The sequence below is a fragment of the Cynocephalus volans genome, chromosome 17, assembly GCF_027409185.1.
Source record: "Cynocephalus volans isolate mCynVol1 chromosome 17, mCynVol1.pri, whole genome shotgun sequence".
Lineage (NCBI taxonomy): Eukaryota > Metazoa > Chordata > Mammalia > Dermoptera > Cynocephalidae > Cynocephalus > Cynocephalus volans.
Genome location: NC_084476.1, coordinates 39,670,243 through 39,686,864, shown reverse-complemented (window position 1 = coordinate 39,686,864; position 16,622 = coordinate 39,670,243). Strand labels below are relative to the sequence as shown.

Sequence of the window (16,622 nt, the reverse complement as noted above, 5' to 3'; positions counted from 1 at the left end):
TGCTGTCAGCACAGCCAGAAGATCAGGAGCTGGCCTCCGTCCTGCTTCCTTCTGGGAGTACATTATGAATATTGGAGCCTGACTGGCATCTAGCATCTTAGCAGCAAGAGAGTGTTGAAACAGTTTTCAGCTCTCCAGCTTCCAGCCACTGGAAGGCAGGCACATGCTGGAAGGAGTGAATGAAAACTGACTGCCAGCTGATCTTACATGCCACTTGGGAGATAGGGAAGTCAGCATCTGGAGGGGTGCTACGAGGACTGGAACATGACACAGTAGACTTAGAGATGTAGCCACAGCTCAGCTCAGATCTGCGTCTCTTTTAAGGCTGTAGGAGCAGCTGAGGTCTGTGGTGCTCAGTGCCCACGAGTCCAGGTCAGTGGAGGGAGGGAGACAGAGCTCAGCTCTCTGTGAAAATGAAAGGAGGAGTTTACACAGCAGCTGGGCGAGTCATGTCAGGGAGTCATGGTGGGAATGAGTCCTGGATGAGCTTTGGGACAGGTGGTCCTTACATTTCTCTGAGCTCTGGAGGGCTGTTATCAGAGCCATTCTGTAGGAAGGCCATGCCTATGCTGCATATTTTCCATGCTCCTCTCTGCTTTGTCTCGGTTTGCCTCTGGCCCCAGGTACTGGGCATTTGCAGCATGCTTGTCTCCCTCCAGCAGAGGTGTGAACGAGAAATCTACATGCCGCTTGTTTTTATCTAAGCCATTGTGAAAATCAAGTATGTGACTCTGCATTGGGGGAAAAAAAATCTGTCTCTGGGAAAAGGACTCCTAATGTGTTCAAAGGTAGAATGTGTTTTCATGAATACTTTTTAGATTCTGATGGGTTTGATACTGAGGCGTAATTACCAGGAATGATTGGACCACAGCAGTGCCAGTCCCCTCTGAATAACTTCTGTCCTTGTGGGGCATCAGCCTGTCTTTAGTCACTCACACGAAGACTAGTGGTATTGATATGGAAAGTCTAGGATGGCAAATAAATACTTTTCCTGGGTGACAACCGGGGTAACTCACTAGATGTAGGTGATACATTCCCAGAAGTTGACTAAAAAGCAAATTTCTGTACATCAAGAGGTTTGTGGGTGCTTAGGAAAGGCTCAAAAGAGGGCCATTGTTCAACATGAACAAGTCTCATGAGAGCACCTAGCACAATGCCTGACATTTAAGTGGTTGGTGTTGAGTGAGGCACAGTCTCTGAACTGTACTTTCCTTGGCAGGGTTATTAGGCAGTAAACACTTGTAGAATAATGGAATCATACTAGGTTTCTCCTAGCTCTAGAAAACCATTTATTTACTAATACATTCACAGAGGATACCTGATCTCACCAAGTTATCTGCCAGAACATCTCCCAGTGTCCTCACTGAAGAAGGGAAGACTATAGGCTACATGCTCATACCCTTAAGAAGATTTGCAGTTTGTGGGATAATCTTAACTTACTGGTGTCAATTAACAGACTCGACAGAATGAAGCCTGTTCCCTGGAGGGAAGTCTCAGCCTGAGGCCCTGACCTGTTGGACTCTTAACAGGGATGAGATCAGAGAAGGCATATTTAACACATTTACAGAAGACTCCAACCTGGAAATAGCTAATTAGATGAAATTCTTTAAAATGTCTCCTTTAAAAAAAAATGTTTTGATATAATTTCACACTTACAGAAAAGTTGAAAGAACAGTACAAAGAACGCCTGTATATCCTTTACCCAGATTCTCGGTGAATACTTTGTCCAATTTATTTGCTTTATACATTTTTTTCCTCTTTGAACCATTTGAGAAAAATATCCTACCCTTTTCTACATAAGTACTTCGGTATGTATGTACTAAGAATAAGGACTTTCTCCTCCATAACTACAGTCCGTTTATCAAAGCAGGAGATTTACGGTTTATGTTCAGTTTGCCAGTCATCACGCCTCTTTGGTCTTGCTTAATCTGAAACAGTGTCTTGGCCTTTCTTTGACTGCTGACCTTGACATTTTGAAGAGTGAGGTCAGTTATTTTGGGTGTTCCTCACATTGGGTTTGTCTGGTGCTTCCCTGTGATTAGATTCAGGATATACGTTTTTGGCAGGGACAGCACAGAAATGATGCTGTGTCCCAAGTGCACCACAGTAGACACGAGATGTTGGTTTGTCCTTTTCTTGCTGATGTTAACTTTTATTACTTGGTAAAGCTTGTGTTTTCTCCACTGTGAAGTTACCATTTTTCTTTTTGTAACAGAGGGATACTTGGAGACCTTGTGAATATCCTGTTCCTCATCAAACTCTCACCCACTAGTTTCAGCCTCCATTGATGGTTCTTGCCAAGTCGATTATCCAGATGGTTGCAAAATGGTGATTTTCTAACTCCATCATTTCTTCCACATTCATGATTGGCATTCTGTATAAGATTTTTGTCCCCATTAGATTTTTTGTTCATTTAGTTATCAGCATGGACTCATAGATTCTTTTTTCATTCCATGATCAGTCTGTTACTATCATTCCTTTTAATGCTCAAATTGTACACATTTGGCCAATGTGAGGTCCTTCAGGCTAGCTCCTTTATCCATCATTTCCTTACTTTCTGGCATAAGATATTCCAGGCCCATTTGTACTTTCCCTGCTCCAGTCCTGGAATCAGCCTTTTATCCAAGGAGCCCTGGCCCTTTTAGAGGAACACAGTAGGTGATGTGAATGATGGGCCCAAAGCAGGAGGTGAAATACAGTCCTGACAGTCAGATGGATCTTCTGCTGCACTCAGGTAAGTACTGGGTTCAGAGCAGAGGTGACAGTCCTACTGTCAGTAGCTCAGACTGTACTGGGAGGGCTATGCTAGGTTCGACTACATTTAAAAAGGATTCTAACCATGGTGGATAGACTCAAGAGCCCCATGGTCACAAGTGCACCCCGCAAAGTTCTGGAAGTAGCAAGAAGGTACTGCTGGGGTGAGCAGCCCCATGTGAGCCCACCATGAGGAACCATTTGGAGAGAAGGCTTTCTGTGCTGTTGGAAGGAGAGGAAGAAAATGGCCCCAGGGCTGCTGCTGAGGACAATGTAGGCTCATATTCTGTTCCAAGACCCAACTCTGGCTCCTGTCTGGTCTAGCCACACCACATCTACCATTCCCTGTATTCAGGACCTCCTCTGGACATCAGGGCAGTAGCCTTGACAGGACCTGGGCTCCTGTAGAAATTGTGTTGGTGTTTGTTGTGCTTGTGCAGTCTCATCAACAGGCATCAATGTTTGGGCCTGATTGGCCAGTAGGGAAGGCCAAGGAGGACACAGTATAAGTTGCTTGGGTAGGGGACAGCCAGGACCTCTTGTTCTGCACAAGGGTTAAGCCCTCACCCATGGCAAGTCACCCTGTAGAGGGGGCCCTGACTGGAAGCAAATGACCCCAAGGAAACACACAGCACCTTGCAGAATTGTATCTTCAGATCCGTAAGAGCTCATAGGGCTGGGACATACCTCCTGAAATGCAGGACTGGACTCTTAGATTCTGCTTCTTTGGGCTCTCCCAGACCTACCCAGGCCACTGGAGTGGGTCTAGAGAAATGACGAGGATGGAGAGGAGACACTGCAAACTAGCATGTATAAGAGGAACCCAAGAGCAGGGCAGACCCCAGTGGAATAAAGGTGTTTGTTACCTGCAAATCTCTGGAGAGTTGTCATAGAACAGAGGGAAGAGATGTCCTTTGGGGGCGCCAGAAGGTAGAGATTCTAGGAATGGGGTTGGGCTTTTGCATCCACCCATCTGCCCATCCATCCCTTAGTAAACCTTGCTCTATGCTGAGCATAGAGGATCAACAATGGACAAGATGGGCAAAGTCCCTGTCTTCACAGGGCATGGGGTGGGGTTGGGGGGGGTGAGTGTTAGACAAATCAACAGACTTAAAATACAGAGGATTCAGTGCTACCACGTGGCCACATGCGGGTGAGTGGGTATGGGAGCATGGAGAAGGGGTGCATAACAGAGTTGAAGAGATCAAGGAAGGTGTTCCACAGAGGTGGTGACTAAGGAGATCCTGAAGGATGGGTAGGATTTAGCCAGGGAGACAGATTATGGCTCAATTAAGGAAAATAATCAGATGGAATAGGTTATCTTGGGCAGGTCTGGCCTGCTGTGTGCACTCAACCAGTGCAGGCCACTACAAAGCAGTCTCACTTCCCGATTCCTCCCCACCCACAGAAGACCTAGGATGGGTGTCCTGTTCCTTCCACTCCTGCCTCTAGAGGACTTGGAAGGAGGCTGTGCATGTCCCAGCTATTTCTTCTGCTATCTATCCCCTAGCTAACAGCCCTCCCCTCACCTCTGCTGCCTACAAGCTCTTAACGTTTGATAGTGAACTTTCACCTACTAGGTCTTAAGAAGCATCACCACTCAGAGCCTTGATTCCTTTTGTATTAAATGGGGGCAATGACCTCACCAAGTCAGTGTTTAATGTATAATTGATGAAACTTAAGATGACTTTAGGTGGCAAAGGGATGTATCAAAATACTTGCGGTTATGCTGGTTAGGCTAAACGATAACAAATGGCCCCAAGCGTCTAGCTTCAGCAGAGGTTTATTTGCTTGTATGCATCCATCAGCTGCCAGGCACCTGGGGCTCTGCTCTGTCAGCTTCACACCAGGACCCAGGCTGATGGCAGCAGCCCCACTGACACACAGCTGTCTACTGGCACAGGGCGACAGGATCAGGGCAAGTCTTGCTGGCTCTTAAAGCTTCTGCCTGCAAGTGACACTTGACTATTTATGCCCACACTCACTGGCCAGATAAGTCACATGGCCACTCTTGATGTCAATGGGGCAGGGGATGTAATTCTCCCTGGGAGGGGCAGCAACTATTTTGAGTAATAATCTACCACAGTCAGTGAATATTTCCATCTTAATAGTTTATTTTAATGTGAATTAGAAAAAATTAGCTTTTCATTTATAGTAGTGATATAAAAGTCTTTTTAGTTTAGGAGAGAAGATGTGTTCCTGGATGAGATCCTGGAATGAAAAAAGTACAGTAGGTAACGTTTAAGGAAATCCAAATAAACTATGAGCCTTAGTTAGTAATAGCATACCAATACTGGTTCATTAACTTTGATAAATCTACATTACTAATATGTCAATAGTAGGGAAATGCTGGGTTGGGGAGGGTAGTATGGGAACTCTCTACATTCAATTTTTCTGTATATCTAAGACTCTTCTAAAAAATAAAATTAATTAAAAAGAAGATAAGCAGACAAGAAAAATATAGGTACTAACCTCTCAGGTGACATGTGGATATGGCAAAAATTGTAAGATGCTGAGTAAGTGACTGAAGTTGGGAAATGAGTTCATGGACCTGAGGACTCTGTTGACTGTTGTGATCCACAGGGAGGGATTGTTACTGTTGAGCTTCGCAAAGTCCCACAGGATGGGCAGGACTGGAATTACAACCTCTGAATGACACGTGAGGACACTGAGACCCTGAGAGACATGCAGCCCTTCCAGCTTTGTATCTGGAACTGTCTGGGAACAAGCTGAAGTGACAAGATGGTCCCTGGGATCCTCCTGTCTCCTTCAGAGGAAGGTGTGGGTTGGTAGCCCTGGGGAAGGTGGAGCAGTGCCAGCCTGCATCTGCCACCTGGGAACTCCAGCATATACCCAGACCAAGGAAAGGCCCCCCAAAAGTGCCTCTTAAAATATAGAACTTTATTTTGATTAATTGAGATTTTCATAAGCACTTGGTTCACAGAAAAATCATTTCTTATGAAATAATAAAGGCAGCATTTTGTACAGCGACTCACATTGGGGTCACTAAACAGAAGTTCACAGGACAGTGCTAGAGATCGGAGGGGCCAGCGCTCTTGTGCCCAAGGTCCTCAGAGAGAAGCCAGTGCTCCTGGCTGCCTCTACCCCCTCCCATGCCACCCAACAGAGCAGCACCTGGGGCCTGACAGAACCAACCCAGGAAGCCATCCCGCCAAGTACAGGACAGCAACCCCAACAGGCTGGTGAAGGCCCCACATGAAAGGTGAGTGGGAGGGGGATTGTTCAAGCCGAGCCGGCCCTGCATCCAGCCCCCTTCCTCAAGCAGTGGGGTCCAAGCCCGCCTGGCTCTGGAACCCTGATACATTCACAGTACAGTTCAGTAAAGCCCGCTGGGTGCTGGCCTTCTTCTCTCTCAGGACACTAACCCTAGCCCTGCCCTGGGCTGGGATCTGGAGACAAAGAGACAGTGAGATGTGGCCTTACCTTGCGGGAGCTCACAGGCAAGTGGGTGCGACAGGGTATGGACCTAGTTAGCTCCAAAACAAGGCAGAAAGTGCCCAGTACCCTGAGAGGGAGCAGAGAAAGGTCTTCTGAGGGCCAGAGAGGAGAGCACTGTCACCTGGGGGAGGAAGAGGAAGGCTGTGTGGAGACAGCAGTGCCTGAGCTAAAACTGGAGGAGTGGGTGGGGTCTGGACACATGGAGATGGTAGAGAAGGGCAAGCCAGGAATAGGAAAGAGACAAGCCAAGGCACAGAGTGGGGAAACGTGGGGTCAGTAAAGGCAGGTGACCTGCCATAAGAACATGGATACACGTGAGGGGCCTGAGGCAACTCCCTGTGCCCAGGCTGGTGCCCAGGAGGGGAGCTGAGGTGGGTGCACTCAAAGTGGGATTTGAAGCCTCCTTCTGCAGCAGGCACTGAACCAATGCCTTCCTGAGTTTGGGAGCTCCTTGAGGATAGAGCGGAGCCTCATGCATCCCTGCACCGCCCAGTATAGCTCCTGCCTGCACACCTGAGCCGCCTACAGGAAACTCCTCCTGTTGTCAGCATGTCCCGTCATCATCCATGGGGCAGACTTTCGGAGGGGCTCCCTGACCCAAGCCCCTTCCTCCCTCCCAGGTCCCTGGCCAAGTCTAAGAGGACTGTGTCCTTAAGTAAATCAAACTCAACTCTGGCCTCCAGAGGCTGTGAGCTGGGAGGGTGTGGTGGGCCCCTGGAGGGTTCAGGGCTAGGAAAGGGGAAATTCTGGATCATTGTCTCTCTCTACTCACTGCAATCACTTTCCTCCCTCAGGAGTAAATCTGCTCTTCCCTGAGAAGAGTCGGGGTTTGAAGTGCGTAAGACGCAGTTCCTTGTAACTCAAAGAAAATCCTGACCAAAAAGCTTCACGTATCGTTTGAGTCTCCCCAGCTCTTCTTAATCTCTGCAAGAGCTTGAGAGACTGGAAACCCACCAACTTCTGTTCCTTTTTCTCCTTGAAAAAAAAGTCCAAGTTCCTTCCTGGGGAAGGCTATGGAGCTGAAGAGTTTGGAGGTACCTTGGTCTTGGTCCCCAGGAGGCCTGGGACCTGTTTGTTCGGGGGTGGGGGGAACAGGAGGAGGGGAGGGGCCGGGAGTCTTCTCAGGCACTGCTTCCATCCCAAAGGCCTTCACGTCAGCTCTGCCGAGCGCCCGTCATGGCCTGCACCTGAGGCGGGTCCCCATCTTCACAGAATGGTGCAGAAGACGCTGCGGTTGCTGTGGTAACCACCTTCCACCCGCGCTGTGATCCTGGTTGCCATGGCTGTCACCTTCTGCCCATTGTGGGTTGCAGAGGTGCCTCTGAAGGAGTTTTCAAGGTGAGGCCGTGCTGGTGGGTTCACCAGGCGCCACGTATCGGACCTGGAGGTGTAAAACAAAGTCAGTGAACTCTGGGAGGCCTACAGCATTTGCTGAATGCCCTGTGCAATACTACCTTTGGCTTCAGATCATTGGATCCAGGTGTTTAACCTGGGTGTAGGTTTTGCCTCCCAAGTTAGTGTTAGCCCAAAGAGGTGGGATGTGTGAAATGAAGGGGCAAAAGTCCTGTGTTCTATGTCCAGCTCTGCCGTCAGTTCTACATGTGACCTTGGACAAGTTCCCTCTATGGGCCTCAATTTCTCCATCTTTAAATAAGGATCTGGATAAGATCAGTGACTTTCTTTTTTTCTTTCATTTTCTTTCTCTTTTTTGTCCCCAGCTGTATGACCATGAATGTTTATAGAAGCTTTATTCCTTATCACCAGAAATTAGAAACTACCCAAATGCCCTTCAGCAGATGAATCATAAACAAACTGTGTGGTACATCCATACAATGGAATACTACTCAGCAATAAAAAGGAACAAATGAATCACATGCAACATCATGAATTAATCTCAAACATGCTAGGCTAAGTGAAAGAAGCCAGACTCAAAAGACTGCACACTGTACGATTTCATTTATATGACATTCTGGAAAATGCAAATCTACAGGGACTAGAAGTTGGTGGGTTTATAGTCATTCAAGCTCTCAGAGAGATTATGAAGGGTCAGGGAAAATGAAATGATAGTGAAGCTTTGGTCAGGGTTTTCTGTTGTTTGAGTTACAAGGAACTGCCTACCACATCTCAAGTCACTTAAGGCAGCAACAACGTCTTATGTGTATTGTTATGATAACAATGTTACAATGAAGGACTTGCAAAGGTATGGACAGAGCCAGAGGTAGGCTACTGCAAGGTGAGTAAAAAGCCTACAGGTAGATTGAAAGAACTGTGAGTGTCTGAGTTTGGCAGCAGGGGAGTGTTCCCAAAAAGGGTAATGAAAAGAGAAGGCTGGAAAGGAAAATTAGGACCCAATAGTGCACAGTAGATAGACAGTGCCAGGTTGATAAGTCTGGGCTGTATCATATAACTATAACTTCGGGGTCTGCAAAAAGGGGAGAAGGATGTGGATCCCAGGGAGTCCACAATATGATCTGTGGGGATATGGAAGAAAACATTAGAATTTCTGTTTTCTATTTTATATTAAAAAATTTTCTATTTGGGAAATAGTTTATAAAGTAAATAATATACTGATAGAATAATATACATATATAAATTATGAATAAACAAACATACCTATATGAAAGGGGTTTCCTCAAAAAATATTTTACTGAGTGTGTGTAATACAAAAAGGGTGGTGATCATTACTATAGAAAACAGGGATCCATCAGAGGTTTTTGATCATGGATGTGACATGACCAGAGCACTCATTTATTTATTTTTATGGCAGTTGTCCACTTAGGGGATCTGAACCCATGACCTTGGTGTTACAAGGCTGTGCTCTAACCAACTAAGCTAACCGGCCAGGCCTCAGATGTCACATTTAGAAAGATTAACCTCGCAGTATAAATAGGACAGACTGCAGAGTGGAGTAGGGGGTGGCCCAATGGCAGGGAGACCAGGCAAGAGGCTGCTGCAACAGGACAGTGCAAGAGCTATAGCAATAACAACAGAAATAATCATTATGGGCTTCCAGTCAAAACAGCAGAATAGATAGTCCCAAGTGTCACTCTCTCCCACAAATCAATCAATTTACAACTATAAAAAAGCAACAACAGCCACGCCGGGGCTGCTAGAGCTCAAGTAAAGAGGAGGGGAGACCTATGGAGTGCATGAAGGTGGGAGATGCCATGATGAGAGAACGAAAAACCTGCTCCAACCATTTCGTGCCAAGCCACTTTAAAGCTGGAGCTGCTGAGTGTAAGAGGCAGGAGCCAGCAAAAGCCGCAGCTCTGCCCTTCAGATAGAGTTGCTTGGAGGCGGCAGGGGAAAAGAGGGCCTTGGTGGCTCCCAGGACAACAAGACCACTAACAGGGTTCACGTTGACCCACACCGAAGAGAGGAGCCGCAACAACTGAAAAAAAGGAGCCACTCAAGAGGCAGGTGAGTCATCACAAGGGACTGGTGCACAGCCTGTCCCATGGGAAGTGTTTGCAGCATGGTGGGGGAGATGCATTTACTAGGGGAACACTGGGGCACAGCAAGGACAGCTGATCGGCACCCCAATCAGTGAAGGACCACTCAGAGGAGACTGGTCAAGAATGCAGAATTGCATGGGGTGCAATTTGATGAAAAGATTCAGGCCCAGATCAGAGTTTCTACATAACCCAGGTGCACCAGGTCTCTGGAGAGCCGGAAGTACCTATAAGGTCAACCATTAAAACCTGAGCTGCACAAAAAGCCTTCCCTAGGGAATCAGCAGCAAAGCAGCAATTTAGCTCAACCACAGAGCTCAAGTACTGGTCCCCAGAGCAAGTTCCCCCATTTTAGAAGTAAGCAAAGGACAAAAAATTAGTTCCAGCCCAGGCACATTGCCAGTGCCTTGGGGCCCGCCTGGGGACCTGAGGTATGGAGCTGGGGACTGGAGCCCTCCTCCTCCCACAACCAGGCACACCGCCAGTGCCAAGGAGCATGCCCAAAACATCACCTCCATGTGGGTGACCCACCACAGCCACCACAATAACCACGGCTGCTGTGAAAGCAGCTAGACGCCACAACCACCACGCAGATGGTCCGCCAGTCACTGGAATGCACTGACACAAGGAGAGTCACCAGCAGAGACCAAAGAAAAGAAGAGGATGTCTCTCTCCACAAAGCCTATTCCAGAATGACAGAAGAAGCATCAACTCTACGATAATATTGGGGGACCTGAACGCACTGGACAGATCATCTAGGCAAGAAATCAACAGAGTAACCATTACTCTTTCAGAAGGAGAGAAGCAGTCTATGGTTATCAGAGGGGGGAGGGGGAGGGAGGGGGGATAGGGAGATATTGGACAAGGGGCATAAGGAATAAGTACGATTTGTAACAATATATATGCTAGTAATATTGATCAACATATGTCAACGTTGAACCCCCAAACTATGTATAATCAATTATGATTCAATAATAATTTTTAAAAAACCAAAAAAAATTGTGTAGTCCTTAAAAAAAAAAGTAATCATTATTATTTTTACAAGGAGTATAGCAAAGCACCAACCAGTCAGAACACAGCCTATCCCTCATTATCCTGATTTGAGCATCACATATAGCACACAGGTATTGAAATTCAATTCTGTACCCCACGGACATATACAGTCAAATATGTTTCAATTAAAAAAAAAAAGAACAGAGCTCATCCAAATATGACTGGAACAGCTGTCCTGGTAATGGGGTCATAGGTCAGGATGAGAGGTGCTAACACCTGAAGTAGGGTGACAGCGTTGGGGAGGAGGTGTCAGATACAAGAACACTTTAGAAGCAAAATCAAGAGGACCTGGTGACTAATTGAACTTTGGTGTTAAGGACAAGGAGTTGGCAAGGTTTTGTTGCCAGAGCACTGAGTGGATGACAGTAATGTCATCAAAATGGGGAACACGATGAGTTTTGGAGAAGGTGAGCAGGAGGCAGCTGTGGTACACTAAGGCACAGGTCCTAGAAACAAGTACAGCAGCAGCAGCAGCAGCAACTAATGTTTTTGTAGTAACTCAGATGTTCAGCTAGGTCACATGAACTTACATTATCCTAAACTGGTGCTACAAAGTAGATATTATTAACTGAATTTTACTAAGGTTCAGAGATGTTAAGTAACTTGCCCAAGGTCACACAGCCAGTAACCGGCAGAGCTGAGATTTGAAACCACATTCCCCTGACTCTTAAAAAAGCTTGTTCCCTCCCAGGGAGTCAGGTGCAGGTCCTCAGCCCAGGCCTGACAGAAAGCCCAAGCACAGGCCTTTATCTGACCAGAGCCGAAAGCTGGCAGGATTGCAGGGAGCAAGGGCAGCTACAATCAATGGGGCTGGGCCTGGCTTCCCTAGTGACCTCACTGTGGTTCTAGAAGCCTGGTTCAGGCAACCTCAGGCACTTACTTTTTCTTGAAGACCAGGAACTTGTTGTTTTGCATGATGCATTCTCGGTTGTTTGAGATCTGCTGAAAGATGGTCTTGTTGGTCTTGCCCTGGAAGATGATGTTCTCCTGCACCAGGGCCTTGGCGCGGCCCCGCACTGCGATGCCATAGGCCCGGAACGAGTGGATCCGGTTCTTTATTACCTGGGAGAGACAGTCAGAGCTTGTCACACCTCGGGGACTCACAGCCTCTTGGCGAAGCCAGGTAAGTGAACCATCGGTTATAGGACTGAGGGGTAAGAATATGCTAGGTAGGTCAGCATAGAGCCACAGGAGCTCAGAGAAGGGTATTGAGACCAGCCTTGGGGAACCAAGCCAAGGCTTCCTGGAGGAGGTGATGGTTAAGTTGTAGGAGTTTATCAGGTACAGAGCAGGGGACAGTTGTTCTAGGAAGAAGAAAAATGATGTGCAAGGCTTGGCAGAGAGGGGAGATGGTGCCAGAAGCCAGGGCCCCTGGCAACCCAAATGAGGCAACAGTGTGCCTTTCTTCCTTCCTCTGCTCCCACAGTGCTCAAGGGCAAGGAATTCTTTGCTCCTTGCCAAAGTCACTGACTCACAACGTTGCAGAGCTGAGAAGAACCTTTGGGATCATAATTCCACGAGGGCAGGGACCGGGTCTGTTTTGCTTGACACTGAAACCCCAGCACCCAGCACAGTGCTTTGCATAAAAGGTTCTCAGACCTCATAGCCCTGTCGGGGAGACAAATAGGTAAAGGAACAGATACAAAGCACTGTGGAAAGTGCTGTGGTGGACATAAGCACCACATGAATACAGAAAAGGGGCACCTCAAACAGTTCCCTCTATGGGGGGACCAGAGTCTTTCTGAAAAAAGTGACAGCTAAGTTGTAGGACTAAGATTTAAAAAGGGGGCAAGGGATATGCCAGGCACATAGAGAATAGTGTGTACAAAGGCCCTGAGGTAGGATTTCTCTCATTAAGCACCTACTGCATACCAGGTCCTGTGCAAGATTATTCTGTTAGGGAAAGAGAACTGAAATAGCCCTGACCTTGACCTGGAGATCAGGAAGATACCTCAGGAGGCTTCCAACACCATGAATCTAGGAGGCAACACCCACCCCTCCCAGCTTCCTGCTGGTGAACTCTTGTTCATCCCTCAGTGCCATCCTTCATATGCCCCCTTGTGTGTGAAGTCCCACCCACATCTCCCAGGCCGAGTTTTGGCAGGAGGGATGATGTCTCTTGCAGTGCTGAGTGCTGTGGCTCTGCTTCCCAGCAGAGGGCACAAGGACTGTCCAGGGCTGTGCCTTGTGTTGGCTCCACACTTAACACACATGCACACACACTCACCTTAGTGTCAGACTTGGGCAGGAGCTGCAGCCCGCTGCCCCGGTTGCCAATGATGTCGTTTTCGATGACAATGGTGCTGTCACCCTTGGTGATGATGCCATGGCCTCTGTTGTCATAGATACCATTGCCCCGTAGCTCCACCTTGCACTGGGCCTCAACCTTGATCCCACTCTGGCGGTTGCAGGAGATGCTGTTGTTGGCCACACGGGTGAGCTGGCTGCTCTGGGCCACAGTGATGCCTCTGTCCCCATTAGCATGGATCACATTGGTGATGACGTGCAGTGCCTCACTGCTCTGGACATAGAGTCCTGAGGCTATGGGCAGAGGGGTTGGGGAACAGGGAAGACACAGTGTGGACCCAGGGTCAGCCCTGACAACACTAGTGAGGAAAATCCTTCCCTGAATTTCGCACCCCAGAAGAGGGGTGGGGAAGAGGAGGCAGTGATGCTCAGAACCAGCCTTTGGGTTTGCAGCTTCTAAGCTGATGACAAACAGCAGGAGGAAACCAGGAGAACTAGGAAAACTCTTTTCCTTCTGCACTAAGTGCTTACTACATGTAGCCAGGGACACATGATGTGGGAAGACTCCTTCAGCTTCGATGGTCCTCTGGCCCAGGCTCTCGCCTTGTGCTTGAATGCTTCCTCCAACATCATCATCCGATTGCTCTTTACACCCCCTCTGACGGGGCAGTCACCCCCTCCTCAAGGCTGCCCAGCCACCTCTAGACAGACAGCTCCGCCTGCTAGAACACTGTTTTGTTTTGTTTTCCCTCCCACATTGAGCTGGAATCGCCTCCCTACTGATTTGGGAAATTTTATTCATAAGGGCAATTCTATAATTTCTGAGTAGAAAAATTTATTAAGCTATGTAATAATGCATCTATAATGTGTTAGAAATTTTGGAAAGGAAAAATGGTGTCTGGGGTTGTGTATGCTTACAGATACTATGTGTATGCAGAAAAAGCACAAAATCAGTAAGATCGGAGCCCCATGGCTTGTCAGGAAGAGAGAGCCTAGCAGTCAGAGCTTGGGGTAGGGGTGAAGGAGGAAGGGCCTATAGTAGACACATCCACCTACTGCAAAAACTAGAGGGACTGGGGCAGTGCTGTGAGGACAATGACTGGGATCACATGGGAGCAGTATGAGTCATGAGCCTGTAAGTTTGAACTTCCTAGTGGCATGTGCTTGCTGTTTCTCCAGGCTTGGTTGAGAACAGCAAAAATAAGTATTTGTGAATTTGTACAGCTTTGCCTGTCCTACCAGACAGCATGGCCACATGGGAAAAACCCTGAACTGGGAGGGGACAGAATTCATTTTCTGGATAAGTGGGCTGGGGCTGCTGGCTACTGGTCTCCGTGCTCTCTGCCACTCCCAGAGGGAAGCACTTACCTGGGCCCAGGAATCTATTCTTAATGAGCCTTCCTCCATCACACCCCCCACCCCCAACAGTGACTAAATAATCAGCCAGGCTTGGGAGCCCTAAGCTTAGATGAATTCCACAATAGATATATATTTTTTTAATTCAAGAACTATCAACCACCGATTACCATTTTTAAAAATCAGGTTTAAGATAACATTGATTCAATACACACTCTTATTTTCTGCATCTCTAAGAAAGAAAAAACACTGCCAGTTAAACCATGGTACGCCATAGACTGCAAGATGCACCTCATCAGCGATGTTAAAATGTGAAAAATGTGCCTTAGAACTGATTAAAAATGTGTGTGCCAGGAGTAGGATTTGGTACTGCAGGGGCAGGGGGCACCGAGATGAGTGGGCTTCAGTTCTTTGCCTCAATTTCACAGCCTATCAGAGTTAATGAAACAGCCCCAGAAATAAATACAGCCACCAGGCCCTATAACAAGTGCCATTGCGGAGGGGAGAGAACACAATTCAAAGAGGGAAAGGACAGAGGGGTGCATGCACAGCAGGTTCAAGTTGGTTTGGGACGTGTGAATGGAAGAAAGGGAATTTCAGGCATGAGAAACAACATGAGTGAAGTCATGGCAGGCAGGGGTTAGCAAAGAATGGATTCAAGTTTAGAGAACAAGTCTAAGGGACTTGGGGATCAGGTAAATGGCAGAAAGAAGTGGCTGATGAGGCTGGGAGGACAAGTTGGGACCAGTCTGAAGAGGACCCTTAAGACAGTGGGGAGCCAGGAAAGGTTCTCAAGCAGAGGCTGGGGGGTTACACTCACCTCCGTTGTGATTAATACTGTTAGACTCAACAAGAGCTATGGTGACGGGCCGACGCAGCGGGTCGTCCTCCTTCTCCAGCTCTGTCTCCCAGAGGATGGCATCCCCATCCTCACTGAAGTTTTCTTGGGCCCCGTGGCCTCCAGGGAACTCGCTGGAGCCATCCTTCTGGCTAAACACTGCCACTCCATACAGGCCATTGTAGCTGACATGGTTACTGGTGACGTGGGGCAGGCTGGACGACATCATCCACACACCACAGCCCTTGTTAGCTGGGACAGCAAAAGGAGCTGGTCACTGACACCACCAATGGGGCACCCAGTGTCTCCCCCCAAGAGGGGAAGCAGAAAGGCCTAGGAGACAGAGTCCCTGATTTGCTAATGGCCTCGGACAAGTCCCTTTACACCTCTGGCTGTAGACTTCTCATTTGTATGAGAGTATAATAATGATCAGGTCCATCATTCCACAAGGTGTAAAATGGCTCTGAGAGCTGTCAGAGGCCACACTTCCAGATCAGAAAGCACACAAACTTGTAATGACAGTGCCAAAGGGGCACCAACCTCTCCCTGCACAGGAGGAGGCAGCTTCAGTTGGAATCCCAGCCCTACCACTTCCTAGTTGTGGGACCTTGAGCAGGTTACTGAACCTCTCTGTGCCTCGGTTTCTTCATCTTTAAATAACTTTTTTTTTTTTGGCAGCTAGCTGGTATGGGGATCCAAACCCTTGACCTTGGTGTACCATGCTCTAACCAACTGAGCTAACTGGCCAGCTCCATGTTTCATCTTTAAAATGGGGTTAATAGTGTGTACCTACTTCAGAAGGCAGTCGTGAGGATTAAATGTGATAATGCACGTAAAGGGCCTAACCAGAGAGCTGGGCCTGAATAAATGTTATCTATTATTATTATTACAGTTAGAGATATAGTCCAGGGCTGGGCGATTAGCTCAACTGGTTAGAGCGTGGTGTTACAACACCAAGGTCAAGGGTTCAGATCCCCACACCCCACCAAAAAAAAAAAAAAAAAAAAAAGAGATTAAGGCTTTGCCCAAAGTCAGGCTGGCTAGATGGTTATAGTGCAGCCTCATAACACCAGGGTCAAGTTCAGACCACCACACCGGCCAGCAGCCAAAAGGAAAAAAAAAAAAAGCTTTGCCCAATGTCATAGAGCAAATGAGAATAGTTTTCTTTTAAAATTATCCTGTTTTCCTACTGTATTTTCAGTTCTCTGGATCAAAAGGAAGGATGAGAGCAGTCAGATGCACACGTGACAGAGCTTAGATGGTCCTGGGTCCTCAGACATGATCCAGCTCCTGCCTTTTGCTATTTTAAATGGGGATAAAGCTCTCTGCTTTGCTAACCCTGCAGGGTCAATCTGGACTGCAAAGTGATTTACATATAAGAGAGGCTATTCATTCTGAGAGGGCCTGTGTGACCATGACCTGAGATAGTTTCTGTTCTTCTGATGAAGTCTTTGAAGCCTTTG

General features: G+C 47.6%; 1 protein-coding gene across 1 annotated transcript in view; it reads right to left on the bottom strand.

The window, feature by feature from the left end:
* Positions 1-5,640: 5,640 nt before the first annotated feature.
* FBXO10 (F-box protein 10) overlaps positions 5,641-16,622 on the bottom strand; it is a 58,865-nt gene continuing 47,883 nt past the window's right edge. Inside the window, exons 9-12 of the mRNA XM_063082082.1 lie at positions 15,142-15,411; positions 12,946-13,259; positions 11,599-11,780; positions 5,641-7,594 (exon numbers count right to left, since the gene is read on the bottom strand). Of these exons, the coding sequence (XP_062938152.1) occupies positions 7,420-7,594; positions 11,599-11,780; positions 12,946-13,259; positions 15,142-15,411 (941 nt within the window). The 3' untranslated portion in view covers positions 5,641-7,419. The remainder of the gene's footprint in view (positions 7,595-11,598; positions 11,781-12,945; positions 13,260-15,141; positions 15,412-16,622) is intronic.